The 21847-nt window shown below is 37.0% G+C and overlaps 1 protein-coding gene across 5 annotated transcripts in view; it reads right to left on the minus strand.

The window, feature by feature from the left end:
- ChT (choline transporter) overlaps positions 1-21847 on the minus strand; it is a 298521-nt gene that overhangs the window by 181523 nt on the left and 95151 nt on the right. For all 5 annotated transcript variants that reach the window (XM_085821703.1, XM_085821701.1, XM_085821702.1 and 2 more), the window contains exons 5-8: positions 20899-21047; positions 3339-3488; positions 1341-1470; positions 119-336 (exon numbers count right to left, since the gene is read on the minus strand). In XM_085821703.1, the coding sequence (XP_085677829.1) occupies positions 119-336; positions 1341-1470; positions 3339-3488; positions 20899-21047 (647 nt within the window). The remainder of the gene's footprint in view (positions 1-118; positions 337-1340; positions 1471-3338; positions 3489-20898; positions 21048-21847) is intronic.

Below are 21847 nucleotides of genomic sequence, written 5' to 3' on the forward strand. Positions count from 1 at the left end.
CAGTTTCAAATTGCGAACATTCCCTTTATAATGTTTTTTTTTTTTTTTTTTTTTTCATTTCAAACTTTCATAAAATTTAATTATATTAGCAAAATATCGATGAGAATATGTTACTTACATTCTGTCTGATGATGAGTTTATAGATGTTTCGGGCAAACATGGAAGCCGCTGACAGAATAGAAGAATCAGATGAAGACATGACAGCTGCAGACACTGCTCCCAGACCAACAAATGAGACAGCGGCAGGGGTAAGATACTGGAGAACCATGGGTAATACTAAAGATGTGTGCTCTGCGTCCAGTGGTAGCGGACCAGTAAAGGCTGTTTCATTCCAGGCTGTGAAAATAAGAAACAGATGAACAGCTGAACAGAGACAGCATCGTTGTGGAAAATTATAAACCAAAGAAGAAGCGAAACGGAATGTAAATGTATTATTTATAAATTATAATGACTTATTCATATTCTGAATCATATTTCGTCCTTACATGCATTCCTCCCTGGGAAACAATCCGAAGATCTATGGCTCGTATCATGGCAAGAGTATAATTTATTTTTACACTCATTAGTTTCACCAGAGTTAATTATTTCAATTTTATTACTACGTCTACTTCATATTATATTGCTTTCATTATTATCTAATAACTGCTTTCCAGAGCATCAAGTTAAGCGGTCTTTTAATTAGAAAAGAAAAACCTTTCAAATTAAAAATGAGTAGGATGATTGTCGTACTTTGGTATTGATAACTGGCATTTCTTTTCGGTCTGTATCTCAATTCGAGATGAACCACATGTTCGGAAGCAAAACTGTCCTTCCGTAACCTCAGAGTTATACTTCGATTTTTACACCATTTGTCCTCAGACCGATTTATATTATTTACAGCATGTTTTATTTCTTCCAGAATAATTTTTTTTTCAATGGCAGATTGTGAACAGTTACAGTGTACCACAGTCCATTTAATCTATACAAGGCCAGATGTGGTGGTTTCTTTATTATAGAGGCACCTAATAGGTGGGTCACCATTGCCTCCTATGAAAGGGACGGACAGTTACAACCATGCCTTCCCCGGGATTCGAAACCAGGTCCTTCGGTATAGCAGTCAGGCTTCCCTAACCACTATACCGTCTGAGCGGCTTCTAGAATAAACTAAATTTCAACATTTGTGTCAGCAAAACGAGGGCGAGCATTATAACACTTCTGGACATAGAGTTAGAATTATTGTTTAAAAGATATCGGAAAAACACGTATAAATTATGCTTATCAGAACAGAACAGACTTAAACAGACAGGGGTTTTAATGCAGGAAGCTAGTTTGCAAAAACATGAGGAAAGTGCTTTCATTACCTGTGGCTTTTGCGACTGCACCGATAATCATTGGAGGAATGGCCATGATGATACAACCGGCTGCCGCCACGTACGACAAAAGCTGAGCACGAAAGGCACTCTTAGAGGATAAAACCCGTTGGAAATATACCTAAAAGAAAAGTGCATTTATAAAGGCAAAATATTAACAATAGTCTCTTTAATGCTTCTCGTTGCGAAAACTACGGAACATTAATGTACGAGGAAAAAACTAAACTAAATACGTTTTCGAGTTACATGTTTGTAGCGATCTTTTCAAATAACTACTCCAAATGAGCAAAACGAAAATGACAGTGTACTGAAGTTAATAATAGAGTACAACAGAAATAACCGGAAGTAATTCAAGGATAAAGCAGAGATGAGCCAAATAAATCCTCTTAAATAAACTCTAAAAGCTATTCAGCTAACGCTTTGAACGGCAATCTTAGTACTACACTTGACGCCAGCAGCGGCTCAAACATGATCTGTTACCTGGCTTTCTGGAATATTCGGAAAAAATCGCTCTTCCAGCTTCAAAAGTCGTTCTCATAAAAAATCCCAAAAATTGTCGGTCCCCAAATATTGCCAATTTGGCGATAAAATTTGCGAGTAAGACCCATTATGAGAGTTTTTGTTAGCCTATATTTTATGTGCTGGTTGACCTGTTTTTACAATTTCAGCGTTGTTGGACTTAGAATCAGATAATCCACAATGCTACAGAAATAAATGCCTGCAAATATACAATATCTGAGCAGAAATTTGTTTACAATAAAACACATATGAAAGTGATTGAATATAATGCAACAGTTAAACAAACAAATAAATAAAAACAACACATAACTTTATAGCAATAAAAATAAACATTCAAATAGACAACTAAAATAAATAAATCAAATGGATAAACAGAAAATCAAAATAGTTGCAGAAATCTGTAACAACATTATTTGCAGAGAAGGTAAGTATTACACACAGTTGTTCTCATGTGAGAGAACTTTGCCTAGCTGTGAAGACTTTTATATTTATATATCTTAATGATAAAAAACGACAACCATAAAGGTATTTTCTTTTATAAAAGAAAAGTATTTATTGGGAGTACTTTGTGCTAAGTACCATTTTGAAACTGACCAGCATTCTAAAAGCACTAAAAGTTCTCTTTTCGATACAGTTTAATGTTTAGCCACCGCTATTTTCGTATTAAGCTCAGAAATGTGAAATTTGTGAGAAATTTAAAATTCTTGGGAATTTAGACAATGCCTTATATTATTCGTTAAACTTTAGTAGATCATTTTCTTAAAAGGCTCAATTCCCACTTGGAAAAGTACCACAGAATTTAGTTTGGTACTCAAAGTATTAACGCAACCCTCTTAGCTCAATTTGTCAGTTTTTACAGATAAAGAAGTATATGATGCCATAAGTTATCATTCAATTCGATTGTAAAAATTTACCTATTACATATGTAGTTTATATTCTAATAAGAACTTTCTAATTAGATATTTATCGGGAAAATCAGTCAATAAGCCTACTTACAACCTGGTTTTTATTTCTTTTGTTGTCAAGGAAATTTCATTGCGATCGCATTCAATTAAATTATCGCAATTGCACTGAAGAAAATGTTCCATTTAGTGAATTTACTGCAAAATATTATTTGCAAAACATTTCATGCTGCTTTTCCTATTTGATGATATTAATAACACTGTTAATCAAAAAAGCGATACATTTTTTTTTCGTACACAAATGAGAGGGACTTCGGCAAATCCGAATGATAAGATTAACAGCGATCGTATTAAGCGTCGTATACTGTGCGCTGTTTCTCTTTACGATTTCGTTTAAGCAAGATTTCGAATAAAGCAAGTTCGTTTAAGCGGATTTTATCCGATTCAAAGGAAAAGAAGAAAAAAAAACCTGATGTTAGACGAAAGTGGAGATGACGAATTTGCTAACTCTTTAATTCATTTCTGAAACAGAGTAATCTCAAATGCAGTTTTGATAGATTTTACTCACCTGCCACGGTATTCCACCAAGTACTAACAGTAACCCATAGTCGAGGTACTGTCCAATGGAGGAGGGTTCCAGAGAGCCAACCCAGTCTGTGTCTTTCAGTGCCAGGCTGCCTACTGCAGAGTTTGTCAGGCTAAACGGGATGCACAGCCACTTTAAATAGAAAATAAAACGTATGAGGAAATAATATAAAATTTAGCAGTTTTTAACTTTGTTTTTACATTTGTTGTTGTTTATGGTCACTTGTTTGACGTAGTCAGTCCAAGGCTCACGAAATTCTTCGTGGTAAGGAGCGCTAGATTACGCCTGTCATTGGCAACAGCCTTGAGCACCTAACAGGTGACAGTGCGATTTGGGCCATTTCCACCCCCAATTTAGATGAAGAGCACCCCGTGTAGATGGGTCCGAGGGTCTTTCACTCATCCGCCACTGTACCGGTTAGGCGGCGCTCTAATATTTGTCCGCAAACATTAAATATAGCATATAAGCAAAGAACTATTTTTAGTTACATTAAATTACTGTTTCCATTAATATTTTATCTTGAGCTTGTGAGATTTTAACTTACGAATTTAAGCTTCTATGCTTCTTAACTGTCCATGCTTCTGTTACAGGAATAATTTGGGAAGAAGAATATTTCCCTTTTTCTTTCCAACTCAAATCTGCTCCAAGAATATGCAGAACAAATCATAACTTAAGCACAAGCAGAGGACATATCAGGTTCAGTGTTTCTCCTTACTTGCTTTGGGAACATTCAAGAACCTGACTCGGAACAGGGAGCTTACTAAAGCTATGTTCAATAAATGTGGGAAGTAGACAAGATACACAGGAAGGGTATACGAAAGCCTTTATTTTTCCTTTTATAATGATTTCCGGACTTCGGAATACAGAGACCAACCACTTGTGGTCTGAACGTAAGAATATAAAAATATTAACTAAACTCTAACTTAACTTTGGAGTAACAAACAAGGGCCTCCGAGAAGACTGGCCGTATATTAACAGGGAGCCGTATGTAGTACAGAGAACTGTTAACACTACAATACGTTTAAAATTATCAAGAGGATTAAACCTCTGGCCTGGAAGGCAACCAGCAACCGAGTAAAAACTGCTAAGGCAAGCGGCCTGCTTCTACTAACTCCTTCCTCTCTCTTGCTTGGCAAAAAGCCACAACTTAAGTACTTGGCGTTCGCCAGACCAATTTGCATAAATAAGTTAAAGCTTTTAATTCTGGCCGGAAGTAGAAAATAAGAAGTGATAGTAAAGATTTAAAATAAAATAAACGTTAGTAAAACTTAAGATCCTTACATACTTCCCGCCAGAGTTAACTAGTTTGAAACTGAGGTCTAAAACGACCTTGTTGAAAACTTTTAGCTCTAGAATCTAACGCGAGGCCAATCTTTTACAAACATTTCTCACTAGAAACTAGAAATTAAAAAAAAAAATGTTTTTACATTATCAGCTCCATGGACAATTACTTTTCATCTGTACTGCATCTAAACAGGAGCTTTTAGTTGAAATCTGGTTCCTTCCAGAGATCTGGAAGGAAAACTTATAACGTTGCGCGCCTCCAACTTGCACGCAACCAAGAGGTGACTGTGAAAGCTGTATAAAACACAGAGTCTTGTAAAGGGTTTAAGTCAATTTTTATTCAACGTAATAAATTACAATTGCGTCCTCTTGACGCTTACAGACGGTGCCAACTCGGCAGTCAAATAAAAATAATAACCTGAAAAGAAACTAAAGACAAGATTCTAACTACGAGGCTCTCTAAAATAACTAACTCACCGCGTTTTACAATACCGCTGCTAATTCAGCAGACTTGAAGCTCACTGGAACGATTAGCACTACTTCCCGCCAAGCACATAGGCCGAAACGCGGGGTCCTTCAAATTCTCGCTAACTACTTCCGCGCTCGCTAAGTAAGAATATCACACATCGAACTTGTTTCCTTCTATTTAAATCATAATACTTCCGCTGATAATTTGAATGCTTGCGCGTTCTACTCAAATTTACATATTCTGGCATTGGCAGTTCCAGGGAAAAGTAAGGCTTGACAGGAAAGATAGTTTAAACTTAAAATAAATGTTAGTTAAAATAAATATAAACCCTACATTTGCCGCTGCCAGAATTTGTAAAACTTGGAAGCAGGTCCTACAAACGACCTGTTGTAAGTTTCTCTAATTCTGAACTAACTGGCGAGAACCTCGTTTATACAAAAAAAAATCTTATGTAACCATTTGTATACTAAAATTTTGTTGATCGTTACAAAGCTCTCTTCTTACAGCAACTTTTCCTGGACTTCATCAATCAATCTTGGTCTTTCCTTCCAGCATCTGGAAGGAATAAGTATCAGTATGTTTCTACATACATCATAATTTACACTTTCTTGACACAATAAATTTTTGTTTTTAAACGATTCGTTTTTCTTACTTATTGCTTAATTCACATTCATTCAATCTTTCAAGCATTAATTTAACTTTACCCTGGCTCTCCACCGTGTGTGGTGTCAAACGGGAATATTCGTGTTTTAGTCTTACAACACTTCCCCTAACCACCATGATTTGTTAGAATTCAACGACCAAATAGACACACCTTACTCGACATTCTACAACTCAATGAGCTACTTTAATAGTCTTAAAAATTCAAATGTAGGTGGAGAACCCTACAAAACACATTCATTCTAACTTCCCCCTCATTCATCTTTAAACATGCAGGCTTTCGCTCTAAAGCATGACTTTATCTACAATTTACTACTTAAATTTTGACTTCATTGCTTTTAAGCATTCACTTTTAGCATCTACAATTTTATGCTTCTAGACTAAATTCTACTTTTACATAACATTCAAGTATTTACGTACATTTACAAAATTTTAATACATATGCTTTTTACAATTTACCATAAAATGAATAAGAGAAAATAAATTTTTACTTTACTCATTCTTCCCCAAGCTGGCGGCACTGAAAGTAAAATTCTTATTAATACAAGAATACGAAGTTATTTTTATCTTCGGCCAAATTTTGGCTTTAACATAACAGAATTAGTCTTTCGACCAACAGAAAATGCTTGTTTTTAGCTTTTACACTTAAAGAAAATAATACTTTTGCCTTAGCTAAATAAAGTAAAACAAAACTAAGTCTCAACCGAGACATATTGACTTTCGTCAAAACATAGAACTTCGTACTTATGCATAACATTTCGGAACGAAAGAGAAAAAAAATTTATAGAAGGTTTTAACTTATCTTTGAGTTTTCGATGCTTGAAACTCCGTCATTCGTTTTTGGCAGAATTGGTCCCAAGTTAGAGGTTTCATGGATGTTAATCTTCTCCTTACTGCCCTCCGAGTGTCGTCCACCTGACTTTTTCTTTTGCGTCCTCTACATGCTGGCCTCTTGACGGAGTAATCGTCTGGTTGTTGGCCTTTCCGTTTCTCCCTGGGACGGCTGGTCTTGACGTCCTCCGGTCTGGATTCCTTCTTGAATTTCTTCTGTTCCTCGTATTTTTGTGCCTCCTGTTGGCGTTTCAGTTTCCGGAACGGCGGCCTTGCTGGCACCTGACTCTGTGGCCGTGTGCGCGTTCTCCTTGATGTGAAATTTCTTCTGCTATCCTTTGTAGGTGGTGTTTTTCTCTTTACCACGGTTTCTTTACCCGGTGCATCTGTATTTTTGTTTTTCTTAAACGCCGGAGTTTGAAAATTATTTTTTCTTTTTGATACCGATGTCCGGGTTGTAGAAGTGCTAGGTCTCTCTTCAATTCTCTGTTTCTTGGGTGGTGGAATAGTTGTTGTCTCTGGCCCTTCTATTTCGTTTAGACTTGAGTCCTGCAAGAAACTTTTAAGGATTTCAAAATCATTTGGATTATAGTATTTTTTCACCTGGTCGGGACTTGCTTTACAGATTTCCCCTCTCTCGTTCTTAAGATATAAGACTATTCCTTTGATTTCCTGAATTACATAGGGGCCTTCAAACTTTGGAGCTAGCTTTGCCATAAAATTTTCTGGGGCACTTGATAAAGAAAATTTCCGCTTCAATACTTTATCCCCAACTTTAAAATCTGCTTCACGGCGTTTTCTATCGTAATATAGTTTCTGCCTATTTCTTGCCGTATCCGAGGTTTTAAGCGCCTGATCAATGAGCTTTTGCACATCTTTTTGTTTAAACTCCTGCTGTCTTTGTTGCACAAAGAATAATTTATCTAAAGGCGTAATTAACTTTCTGCCTAAAAATAATTCTGCTGGAGTTTTTCCCGTAGTATCATGATGTGCCGTTCTTAAAGCATAAGCTAATTCATTTATGTAGCCATCCCAGCGCTTGTGATGTGTGCTCACGTAACTGCGAATTATTTTTACTACGTTTTTATTAACTCTTTCTGCTATGTTAGCCTGTGGTCTATACGGAACCATTTTGATATGGCGTATGCCAAGTCCATTGCATATGTTTTCAAATATTTGACTAATGAATTGTTTTCCGTTATCGCTAATGACTTTTATCGGTGCACCTTATTTTAAAATGTATCTGTGTAAGAATGCATCTGCGACTGTTTTGGCTGACGCGCGTTTAAGTGGAACAATTTCTATCCATTTTGAAAAATGATCTACTATTACTAAAAGAAAACGATTTTTATTTAACTCGCTCTGGGGGAAGGGACCAAGGAGATCTATGCCTAAAATTTCATTCGGAAATGTAGCGCGAATGCTATTTAAGTACCCGGCCGGGCTGTAATTAATATCATTTATTAACTGACATTGATTGCAGGACCTGACATACGCCGTTACTATTTTGTATAATTGCGGGAAATATACCGCCTCGCGTACCCTTTTTATAGTCTTTCTGACCCCTAGGTGGCCAGCTGTTTTTTCTTCGTGCAACTCCTTCAAAATGCTTAATCGAAGCGAGGCTGGGATGACTGGCTTATACTCAAGATTTTCGTTTGTTGTTTTCGTATAGAATAATAAATTATCTATTATTTCATAGTTTTTTGCTCTATTTCTTATCGCATCGATATCTGTATGCTCAAAGCTTTCGGGGTCTTTCAAATAAGCATAGATATTTCCAAATTCAGGATCAGCTTTCAGTTCAGTAATAACCGTATCTCTAGAATCTAAAATTTTTGAAGTCAACACAGCGCATTTAAGTTCATTTCCTTCATCGTCCAGTTTTATACGAGAAAGTGCGTCAGCTACATTGTTTTCCTTACCCGGTTTATATTTTATTGTGATATTATATTCTTGGAGTTTTAAAGCCCATCTTATTAACCTGGGCGTTAGATTTTTCCCCGAGTAAAGTCTACCAACAGCCGCATGATCCGAAAAGACTGTTACTGGCGATTTGCCGAAATAAACTCGAAATTTGTGTACAGCCATTAATACGGCTAATGTTTCTCTTTCTGTAGCTGTATAATTCCTTTGTGTCTGATTCAACGTTTTACTAAAAAATGCCAGCGGATGGTTATTTTGCATAAGAACCGCACCCACCGCATAGTCTGACGCATCTGCTGCAATTTCCAGGTTTTCGTCCCCCTCCGGGAATTTTAAAACAGGGGCATTAATAAGCGCTTCTTTTAATCTTTCAAAAGCTGTGTTAGCTTCCGCTGTCCACGTAAACTTACCCTTTTTTCTTTTGATTACTAAGAGTGGTTCAACAATATTAGCGAAATCTTTTATGAAAGATCGATAGTAAGAACATAACCCAAGGAACGAAGAAAGTTTCTTGGCGGTGTTGGGCGGTGGGAAATTCTTAATAGCTTTTATTTTTGAATCTTGCGTTTCTATGCCCTTTTGCGAAATTTTATAACCGAGATATTTAAGTTCTTTAGTTGCGAACTTGCATTTTGAGGCGTTAATTGTAAGACCGGCCTCTTTTAATAATTTAAAAATTTGTTCGAGGTCATTAATGTGTTGTTCCAACGTACTACTCGTTATAATTATATCATCTAGATAAATTAAAGTTGATTTTCCTAGGACAGGCTTTAGAACAATGTCCATAGCTCTCTGGAATATTGATGGGGCCCCACACAACCCAAAAGGCATGCGTAAAAATGCATAAGTGCCCGATTTTGTTATAAACGCGGTTTTGTGTATATCTTCGGGTCTCATAGCTATTTGATAGTAGCCAGACGTTAAGTCCAAAGTAGACATATATCTTGTCGATTTGATCTGTCTAATGATCTCGTCTATAACCGGCAAAGGGTAAACTGGAAATTTGGTAATACCATTTAGTTTTCTGTAATAAATAGCAAACCTCCAAGCCCTTTTATCCGAAGGAGGAAACTCGTTCTTTTTCCTACATAGTACGACTGGACTCGCGTACTCACTATTTATGGGCGTTATTATTTTGTTCTTTAACATCTCCTGAATATGTTCTTCGATGATTAAGTCTTTTTGTTTGTCATAACGGTATGGCTTAGTCCTACAAGGTTTTTCGGCATTTAATTGAATCTTGTGCGTCACGATTTGGCACTTTCCTGGTTTTTCTGAAAACAAATGAGAAAAATTACTCACCACTTGCTGTATTGCTTTACTTTCATGGTCATTCAGATGGCTAAGGTCCAATTCAGGTGTCTCCACAGGTTCCACCACCCTCTGGTCCATCTCCAACACCACGGAACTATCTTGAAAATTTAATTTAGCCCTCGCGGCCCTTAAAAAGTCCATACCTAAAATAAGAGAGTGTTGCAGGTATTTCACCACAAAAATTAATACTTTGAGATTTTCCTCTTTTACCTGTAAGTTTAATGATAATTTCCCGATGCAGTGACATGTTTTTCCTTGCGCCGCTATAATTTCCGTATTTCTGGTTTTAAATAATCGTATCCTATAAAAATTCTTTTTGAAGAAATTTTCACTCATAAAATTTCCTTCTGCTCCTGTATCGATGAGGGCTTCTACTGGTACATCGCCAACCAGGACTTGTATAATTGGCAGCTGTGAGTTTTTTACAATGACCGTGTTTAAATGTCTATTTGAGGGTTTTTTTAAAACTTCCGGGGTCTGCACCCTCCCTTTCACAGGCCCCTCTACTCGTTTAAAGCTTTCCTTTCAATCTGTGTCTTCTGGGTACGCGGATGTTTATTTTCAAATTTTCTTTTTGGGCCTTGACCTTCGAGTTTCGATGCGTTAGCTTGATAGTTCTTTCCCCCATAAGAGGGATTTCCATTTCTGGTTTCCTCATTTGAAGATTTCATTCGGGTACTTTGAGAAAATGTTTCCCCTCTCGCTTTTTCCGCTATTCTGCGATTTTGAAACTTCACCGCCAATTCGAAAAGTTCCTGCAATGTGCTTGGGTTTCTAATTTCAAAGTAGTCTTGGACAGCGGGTAACAATCTTGGTATTATTATTTCAATAATCTCCGCATCGGGTTTCTTTCCATACAGCATATCCGTTAGTTTGATTTTTCGTAGAATAAAGTCCGTCAATTCTGCTGTATCCCGTTGATAGAAACTATATAGCTCGGCTTCCAGCTGTGCGCGATCTTTCACTATGGGGAAGGCCTTTACTAACGATTTTTTGAAATTTTCAAATGTATACGTCGGGCTTCCAAATTCACCTAGTAAAAATTTGCCTATGTTTTTCCACCATAGCGCGGCCTGTCCTCTTAGTGCTGATGTGGCGATGGCAACTTTTTGTCTTTCAGGCACAGGGTAGAGCTGAAAGTGGTTTTCTAGACCTTCTAGAAATACCTCCACCGAATTTTTTCCGTCGAAATGGATGTTTGGCTTGATTGATGCTCTCAAAGTCTGTACCAGGTATCCAAATCCTTCTAACTGGGTTGTCATTTCTTGGTGTTGTCCAGCGGCTTCCATCCAGTTTTCGGCCATTTCAGTTCGATAATTGTTCGGGCGCCAATATAACGTTGCGCGCCTCCAACTTGCACGTAACCAAGAGGTGACTGTGAAAGCTGTATAAAACACAGAGTCTTGTAAAGGGTTTAAGTCCCTTTTTATTCAGCGTAATAAATTACAATTGCGTCCTCTTGACGCTTACAGACGGTGCCAACTCGGCAGTCAAATAAAAATAATAACCTGAAAAGAAACTAAAGACAAGATTCTAACTACGAGGCTCTCTAAAATAACTAACTCACCGCGTTTTACAATACCGCTGCTAATTCAGCAGACTTGAAGCTCACTGGAACGATTAGCACTACTTCCCGCCAAGCACATAGGCCGAAACGCGGGGTCCTTCAAATTCTCGCTAACTACTTCCGCGCTCGCTAAGTAAGAATATCACACACCGAACTTGTTTCCTTCTATTTAAATCATAATACTTCCGCTGATAATTTGAATGCTTGCGCGTTCTACTCAAATTTACATATTCTGGCATTGGCAGTTCCAGGGGAAAGTAAGGCTTGACAGGAAAGATAGTTTAAACTTAAAATAAATGTTAGTTAAAATAAATATAAACCCTACAAACTAGTTTAATGAAATGTTACACAATTAAATGGCAAGTAACATGAATATTTATATTTCTCCTAACATTCTTATTTCATTCATGACTTTATTTAATTATCTGTCCTCGTGCTCTCTGACATGTGTTGTAAAAGAAAACACCAAACACGAATGTGTTTATTTACAAGTGTTCAACACTACCGCCTGCAATCAAAACACTAACATGTTAAAAATTCAACATAACAAGACCTCTTCATCTCTGAACCCTGAGGTACTATTCTGAAAGTGGCTAACTCTGAAGTGTAGCGTCAGAGAGCCTAACTACATTCATTCAACCTTTAATACATATTCACAATAATTTGGTCTTTTTACAGTCACACAAATAAGTTAAAATTTTCTGGCATTACTTTCACTTTTAACATATCACAGTATTTCTTAACACTTAAAATAACAGTTTACATTGTATATAAGAACATATTAACATGCCGTTAATTTTACGCAATTTAAAACATACATTAGTAGTACATTGTTAACTTCTATTCTTTTCCAAGCAAGTGCCAATTCTTCTACATTGAAATACAACATTTCAAAAGTCTTTCAGACAGAAACTTCTTTCTTGCCAGAATCTTTTAAATAAAATTTTATACAATAACTTTTACAATATTCAAGTATTTACACATTCCTATTATACATCAACTTTAGTTTTACTCGCGAGTAATTGAAAAACATAATATCAAAATCGGTAACAACTCATTTCTCGCCTTTTGGCGATAAAGGTAGACCTCACATGAGGTAAAACGTCTTGAAATCTGCCACTTGCAGTAAGAATGAAAGATTAACTTAAGATTGTAAAGTAACATAAAGTTTTACTTATCTTTGAGATATTCGGACATTCTTTTTTCTGCCCAGTCCTGGAAGGTAGCGAAGATTCTTGTTTGATTTATCTTCCTTCTTGTGCGGGCTCGCCTTTCAGTTCCTTCCTCTAGGAGCTTTGTTTTCCCTCCAGTTCGATCACCATTGAATACCTTCTTTTTCGCCTCTGCCTGTGGTCTTGGCCGTTTGATGGCCGCTGGTCTTGGCGGAACCGGGACACTTCTCTCTCGTTCCTGCTTGGATCTCGTTGCTGGCCGTTCAAATTTTCCTTGTATCTTCGCCTCCGCCGCTGGTGTTCCTTCAACAAATCGTCGACATTTGCTACGTAGAGTCCTGTCCGATGAGTAGATCTTCCGTTTGGGAGCCGGGTTATAGTTGCCGTTATTTCTCCTGGCTCTCTTTGCATTCGTCGTACTTCTCCCTTCTTCATTCTGGGGGTGGTCGTGCGCTCTCTTTTCTGGTCGGTGGAACGGCTTCTTTTTCTTGTTACCTTCAATTTTCCAACGGGGAAACTTTATTTTCAATTGCTTCTGCCTCCTAATGGCTTGCCCTTGTGCTTGTCGTTGCTCCACCTCTGGAGCTTGTGCCTGCCGTGCCGGATCCTGCAAAAGATCTTTAAATATTTGCATTTTATTACGGTCATAGTATGGTTTTATCTGGTCAATGTTTGCGGAGCATGTTTCACCATTCCTGGCTTTTAACACCACTACAGCCTGAGTTATTTTTTCTATGACATATGGTCCTTCAAATCGTGGAAAAAATCTGGCGGTTTTATCTTCTGGTGCTGAAGAAAATGAATGCTTAATTTTTAATACTTCATCTCCTACTTTATAAGTTACTCCCCGTCGTTTCATATCGTAATACAGTTTTTGTTTTCTCTGTGCTACTTCAGTGTTCTTTTTTGCTTCTTTAATTAATTTTTCTATATCACCCATTTTAAATTCTGGGGCTCTTTGTTGAACATAAAATAATTTATCTAACGGCGTTATAATCTTTCTGCCTAAAAATAACTCAGCAGGAGTTTTGCCCGTTGTATCATGTTTTGCGGTCCTAAGTGCGAAAGCAAATTCATTGACATAGTTATCCCAGCTTTTATGAAAATTTTTAACATAACTACGCATAATTTTCACTATATTTCTATTGACCCGTTCCGCTATATTTGATTGCGGCCGATACGGGACCATTTTTAAATGACGTATGCCCAGTTTTTGGCACATGTCTTCAACTATATTACTTACAAATTGAGAACCATTATCCGATATAACTTTTAGGGGCGCCCCGTATTTATTTAAAATAGAATCAGTATCTAATTTCGCGGAGGCTCGTTTTAAGGGAACAATTTCGGTCCACTTACTAAAATGATCAACCATAACAAGGAGATAGCGACTTTTATTTAACTGACTTTTTGGGAAAGGGCCCAATAAATCGATGCCAATTATTTCATTTGGAAATTCGGATTTAATACTATTTAGAAACCCGGCCGGGCGGAAATTAAGATAATTAACTGCTTGACATGTTGGGCAGGACTGGACATACGCCCTTGTTAACTTTTGCAGTTCAGGAAAATAGACTGCTTCGCGTACGCGTTGGATAGTTTTTCGAATACCAGCATGAGAAGCTAAAGGGCAGTCGTGTAACTCCTGCAGGATATTTAATCTAAGAGTAGCTGGGATAACAGGTCGAAATTCGTTGTTGGAATTTGTAGTTTTTGTATAAAATAATAGACCATCTATTAGTTTGTAATGGGCCGCCCTATTTCTTATTGCCACGATATCTTGGTGGCTAAAATTTTCAGGATCCTTTAAATACTCATAAATGTTTCTAAACTCAGGATCCTTACCCAGTTCGGTTATTACAGTTTCTCGGAAATTTATTGTATATGCTGTGAGCATTGCCACCTTTACAGTATTACCTTCTTTATCTATTTTTATTCTGGATAGGGCATCTGCTACGATATTTTCCTTTCCGGGGGTATGCTTGATTACCAGATTATATTCTTGTAGCTTGAGTGCCCATCTTATTAACCTTGGGGATAAGTTTTTCCCTGAGTACAATCTAGTTACCGCCGCGTGATCAGAATACACTGTTATTGGCGCCCTTCCAAAATAGACTCGGAACTTTTGCACTGCTAACAGAACTGCAAGTGCCTCTCTCTCGGTCGCGGAATAATTTCTCTGTGTTTGATTTAAAGTTCGACTAAAAAATGCCACGGGCTGCTGATTTTGCGAAAGTACCGCTCCTACCGCATAATCCGAAGCATCCGCTGAAATTTCTAAATTCTCATCCTTTTCAGGAAATTTCAACACAGGTGCTTGCGTTAATGCTTGCTTTAATTTTTCGAAAGCACTATTGGCTTCGGCCGTCCACGAGAATCTTGCCTTTTTCCTTTTTAATTTTAACAATGGTTCAGCAATAGCTGCAAATTCTTTTATAAAGGACCTATAATATGAACAAAGTCCTAGAAAAGAAGAGAGCTTCTTCGCCGTATTTGGCGGCGGATACTTTTGCATAGCGATTATTTTTGATTCGTCTGTCTCGATTCCTTTCTGAGATATTTTGTAACCTAAATATTTTAATTCAGGTGCTGCAAATTTGCACTTTTCGACATTAACTTTTAGACCGGCCTCATTTAATAATGAAAACACCTGTCTTAAATCCTGTACATGTTGGTCCAGATTATCACTAGTAATAATGATATCGTCTAAATAGATAAATGTGGACTTTCCAAGAACAGGCCTTAGCACAATGTCCATACATCGCTGAAATGTTGCCGGTGCCCCTGAAAGGCCAAACGGCATACGCAGGAATGCATAAGTGCCAGACTTGGTTATAAAAGCAGTCTTAGGCACGTCCTCCGGTCTAAGCCCTATTTGAAAATAACCAGTCGTTAAGTCTAAAGTTGTCATGTATGTATTTGGTAGACGTTATGTTCCTTAGAATTTCTTCAATAATATGTAACGGATATACCGGATATTTAGTTATGGAGTTTAATTTACGATCGCGAAACGCCACCTTTTTGGATGTGTTAATGGATAGTCATTGTTTTTTTTACATAAAACCACCGGGCTAGCATAACTACTTGAGATGGGCGTTATGATCTTTTTCCGTAACATATCTCTAATGTGCCATTCCATAATTTTTTCTTTATTCTTATCATACCGGTATGCTTTGTGGCGAACTGGCAGTGAATCTCCGGTGTCGATACCATGTTGAGTAACTTGAGTAAATCCTGGAATATCTCTAAATAACGAAGCAAATTCACTTACCACTTGTCGGATTCTTTGTTGCTCTTCCTTAGGCAGGTGGTCAAGGTTTAACATTGGCGGTTCCGTTTTTTCTTCTCGAACTGGTTTCATCGTTAGCTTAAGGGACGCTTCATTAAAATCCAGGGTTGCTTCTGCTTCTGAAAGAAAATCTATCCCTAAGGTAATATGTGCTTGCAGATTCTTTACTATAAAAAACATAACCTTTACTTGTTCGTCCTTGATACGGACGTATAGCAGTAATTTACCTATGCACTTGCATCTTTCTCCTTGCGCAGCTAACACTGTCGTATTATCCGAATAATATATACGGTATTTCCGAAAATACTTCCTAAAAAATCTTCTGCCACACAGGAACACTGCGCGCCTGTATCCAGGAGTGCGGTGGCTGGGATGTTATTAACAACACTTCAGTCTTCGAAAGAGTCAAATTTTTCACCATTACTGTATTTAACTTGAAGGAAAAGGGGTTTTCTTGGCCTTCGGATTTCCGCGCCCTCCCGTCAGCAGGAATCCGTTTTAGTTTAAATCTTGTTTTTTCCTTTCCATGCTTTCCTTCTTTTTCTACTGGCCTTGAGACTTTTTTCCTGGATTGCTATTGAACTCTCGACGTTCGCCGGCTGTTTTTGGATGCTCGGGTTTCCTTGCCCACTGATTCGCTTTGCTTCAGTAGCCGTGTGCTTGACTTTGCTGTGGTCTTGGCTCACCAAATTGGTTTCGTTGTTGATATTGGCGTCTTCTTTCAATGTCCGCCGTTCTTCTACTTTCAAACTGGATTGCTAGCTCAAATAACTTTTCCAGTCGTCGTCCAGTGTTCTGTAGTCGGATTCCTTAATTCAATAAAGTCTTGTACTTGGGGAAGTAACCTCGGCAAAATCACTTGAATTATCTCAGGATCCGGACAGTTTCCATACAAGAGTTTGAAGACGTGAATTTTTCTTAAAATAAAGCTTGAGAGATTTTCAATTGGTTTCTGGTATATGCTGAAAAGTTCCGCTTCTAATTTCGCACGATCCCTTACGACAGGGAAGGCTTTTACTAAGGCAGTCTTGAAATTTTCGTAAGTATAGGTGGGACTTCCCGCTTGACCCAAGAGACTTCTGCCTATGCATTTGAACCAATTAAGCGCTTAGCCCCTCAAAGCGCTGGTAGCTAAGGTGAGTTTCTGGAACTCATGCACGGGATAGAGCATGAAGTGGTCATCTAGTTTTTCCAAAAAACTGGTAACCGGTGAGTTTCCATTAAATGTTGCTTCTGGTTTCATCGCTGCGCGCATGGTCTGGACGATGTAACCAAATCCTTCCAGGGCGGCAGCTGGCATTTCTGGATTCTGAGCCGCTTCTGCAAGCAGCACAGGTTCTTCTTGAAACTTGGCCATGGTTATTCTTCTTCGTCGGGCGCCACTATCAGGTTCAGTGTTTCTCCTTACTTGCTTTGGGAACATTCAAGAACCTGACTCGGAACAGGGAGCTTACTAAAGCTATGTTCAATAAATGTGGGAAGTAGACAAGATACACAGGAAGGGTATACGAAACCCTTTATTTTTCACTCTTTACAATGATTTCCGGACTTCGGAATACAGAGACCAACCACTTGTGGTCTGAACGTAAGAATATAAAAATATTAACTAAACTCTAACTTAACTTTGGAGTAACAAACAAGGGCCTCCGAGGAGATTGGCCGTATATTAACAGGGAGCCGTATGTAGTACAGAGAACTGTTAACACTACAATACGTTTAAAATTATCAAGAGGATTAAACCTCTGGCCTGGAAGGCAACCAGCAACCGAGTAAAAACTGCTAAGGCAAGCGGCCTGCTTCTACTAACTCCTTCCTCTCTCTCGCTTGGCAAAAAGCCACAACTTAAGTACTTGGCGTTCGCCAGACCAATTTACATAAATAAGTTAAAGCTTTTAATTTTGGCCGGAAGTAGAAAATAAGAAGTGATAGTAAAGATTTAAAATAAAATAAACGTTAGTAAAACTTAAGATCCTTACAGACATTACTGTCAACAACGAAGAATACCAAGTATTATGAATTTTTGAGGTCTTATTTTACTTCTTTCTTTGTCTTGTCACCGTATTTAGAAAACATTTAAAGTTACGAATTGACTCAACACATGCGACAAATGCCGCTTTAGTTTACTAAACCTGCCTGTCATAGAGTCGCAAGCAATGACTCGTCTTCGAATCGTTTAGTGAGCTTTGATTAAATTTTCGAAAACATCAAATTGTACATTAAGCTTTCTATTATTGAACTGGTATTCTAAACTGTGCATACTGTAGCATTACTTGTACCAATTTTTCACACTATTGTACTATTTTTTTGTGGTCAGTAAAACATTCTGTTGATTTTCTTTGTTATTGTAGTGTGTTTTTTTAACTGAATCATTAGTTCCTGAATGATCAATAAATTAAAAAGAAATGCAGAATTAAACTGTACTAGTTTATGAGGCACTTAAAATTTAGTACAGTAGCTTAGTAATTAGTAGAGCTTGTTAATACAGGACATAAAAAGTTGTTTTGTTGTTTCACTTTCGAATACGCTTCATTGTTTGAGATACTTCTACATACTTAAGTTTGAGTAAATATTTTCATTAAGAAGGATTTTATGTCATCTAAAATGTAGAATGTGTATCAATAATAAATAATGTGAATTATCGCCAAAACTGTAATAAGCGCTCTATCATATAGGGACCTTTAGTAGACATACTAATGGTAGTATGTATTTAAACAACTTCCTTCTAAAAACTGATGTAGTATTTTTGTATCAAATAATTCTCTGCAATCGGAAAATGTATTGATTCATTCAGCCGTTCAATGGTTATAGTGGTTAGCGTCACTAACTTGTCTTGCTGAAGAGTCAGCATTCGAATCCCGCAAAAAGCATGGATGTTTGTAAATGTATAGTGTCTGTGCGGTATGGAGGCACTCTAAATATGCGGAGAGTCAAAAGTCCTCTCGAGAGGTTGGTAGCAGGGGAAGATGGGTGGGAGATCCTCGGACACGTCCCATCGGTGTGCTCTCCATAAAAATTGGGGTCGGAAGTAAGGTAAATCGCACTGTCATCTGTAAGGTGTTCAAAGCTGTTGCCAACGAAAGATGTAAGTTGCGTTCCTTGCCGCGAGGAATTTCATGGGCTTGGCCTGACTAAGCAAGTGAGCATTAGTCAACAACATAAACAGTGATTCATTCAACATTTATCAAATTTATATGTACAGAAAGGTTTAAGTAATATGATGCAATAACATTGAATAAAGAATAACGTACATTTAACTTACTGAAAAATGTAATTTAGCCTTGAAGAATCGGACCTTTTGACAATTAAAGACACTAAAAATTATTTTATAGCATAAGCAGTAGGGAAAAGCTATAGGTATATATCAAGGATGTCAAACTCGTGGCCCATAACAAATATTTTTGCGGCCCGGCCAATATATCGGCAAATAATAATATATAATAATAAAATAACATATCGACAAAGAAAAAAATGAAATGTTTACTGCTAAGTAATTAACGATAATTTATTCAGTGTTGTTAGATTACTCACAGTGAGCTGACACACACACTACTTAAATTACAAATGCGTGTAAGTAGCTTGCGTTCAGCTACCTTCGGCTTTTGGGGCACACGTGCACTCAGAACTTGTACGCATCCCCCTATGGCCGAACTCATGGTCTCAGTTTTCCAATCATAGTTTTGTTCGATATATTGGTGCATGCATGTGCATGCACTTTTATTAATTATTACTTAATTCATATTGTTACGGATTTCATAGTTATTCATTTATTTAGTTTTTTTTTTATTTAAAATTGTAATTAGATTTGCTTCATGTTGCCTTAGCAACGCAGACGATTTTTGAAAAGACAGCTGCGTTGGAAGGTTAAAAATAGAACAGCGCGTGCATTTAATACCTAATAAATAAATATCTCGTAATTGCTGTTGCCATCCACAAAAATCCAGATATTTATAGATGCTTCCAGTATATTCGAGAAGTTAATTATAAAGCTTATAAAAGCCGAGAACAAACAACTCATCTCAGTAGTAGCTGTAGTTCTAGCGAACTGTTTGTTTACTTAATGCTGTGATTGATTTGTAGCGATTTCGCTGTGAGATAGAATTAGTTTATCTGTTTTGAATTGATTTTTGCTAAACGTTTGACATTTTGTGATATTGTTAGAATATTTTTGAAGAAATATTTCAGCATTTTGATTTATCTCTTGTGGAAAGAATAAATTTTTGTTAACTTTTTAACGTTAACCGTGTTTATTCCAGCCCTTTGTATTCAGTATGTCTATATCAAAACCAAGTGGTAGTAAAATTAAACGATAAATCGCTGATGAACATAGAATATTCCAAGTAAAATGGGAATTAGAATATTTTAGCCGTGAAATAAAAGATAAAATAATCTGCTTGATATGTAATAATACTATTAATGTATCAAAGTTATATAATATTAAACGTCATTACGAACAACGCAAATCGAAATATAACAATTACGAAGGATTAATGTTTGGCCCAAGTATACCTATGAGTTTGACATCCCTGGTATATATAGATATAGGTAATATGTATAGATATAGATATAGTTATTTTGGTTTTTAGTAAACAAATTAAAATTTTTAAAGCACAGAACGAAATATATTTTAACCTGACTCAAAATGGTTATAAGCCAAATTTAAGCATGAATAAATAACTAAATAATTACACAAACAAAATACAGTGAGTATAGTATATTGAAAGAATAGCTATTACTCCAGAAAATTCTTTTCAATTGATTATCGTAGAGAAAGGTTAATAATGCGCGAAAAATACGTTTTTATAATACTTTTTAATTTAGAAAAATAAGGAGTATACTGACGTAGCTTTTCTCCAAAGCACATGAAAATTTAGCTTAAAATCCGATCTAATTTAAAATTTTAGTTAATGAATCTGCTACAACAATGATGCAGGGGAAAGTCGTTCCTAATTTTAATACGAAAGACAAAAAAATCGTTTCATTTTCGATCTGTAACTGTGAGGTAAATATGAAATAAAAATTAATTTACTTACCAGTCCTATAAATATACAGAACAGTTGTATTACGTCAGTATAGGCAACAGAGTAGAGTCCTCCAAAGAGAGTATAGAAGAGGGCAATGCAGGCTGAGGCAATAATGGAGGTGTTATTGTCCAAATCAATGATGACACTTACAGTTGCTCCTGCACAAAGAATATAAATTCCATCAAGAAAGTGAATGCAAGTTTAGGAATTTATTTGAAATGATTTTAAGAAACAGGGTTAAACTATTGTTGTTAGTAGGTAAATAAATCACCCCCCATAAAAAAGGCGACGCACTTGCCTGTTAGGCACACAAGATGGCCGAATACGTTGTACTTTTTAACGTCTTACCCTAGGAAGGTAAAATTCAGAGAACCCCTCTTATTTTGGAGTTTAATTTAAATAAATAAATGTAATTTAGAACTTAGAATGATTTTATATAAAACCTACGGTAAACATATAAGGTATTTCTCCCACTTCCATAGCGTGCCTTCGTGGTGTAACGGTAGCGCGTTGGGCCGGTATTCTAGAGGTCCGTGGTTCGATTCCCGGCGAAAGCGGTTGCATATTTTTCATCTTTTCCGCTTCCAATTAACCTAATGACTCTACAAGTGGCGCCCGAACTAAAAGGGTTGTGGATGATGATTCTCCGCACCCAGGATTTGGCGACTAGATCCCCTAAAACCTTAGTCGCCCTTTAAAAAGGGGAGTATATAAGGTATTTCTCCTACTTCCCTAGCGTGCCTTCGTGGTGTAACGGTAGCATGCTGGGCCGGTATTCCAGAGGTCCGTGGTTCGATTCCCGGCGAAGGCAGTTGCATATTTTTCATCTTTTCTGCTTCCAATTAACCTAATGACTCTACAAACATAAAGTCATTTTTTGGCTAAATCTTAATTTCTTATTGCAGCGTTTTTTTTCTATATATTTCATTTTAAAAATGCTGCACCACAGAACGCAGAA

The sequence above is a fragment of the Stegodyphus dumicola genome, chromosome 8, assembly GCF_044657685.1.
Source record: "Stegodyphus dumicola isolate Sdum_Otavi_A_Nest chromosome 8, ASM4465768v1".
Lineage (NCBI taxonomy): Eukaryota > Metazoa > Arthropoda > Arachnida > Araneae > Eresidae > Stegodyphus > Stegodyphus dumicola.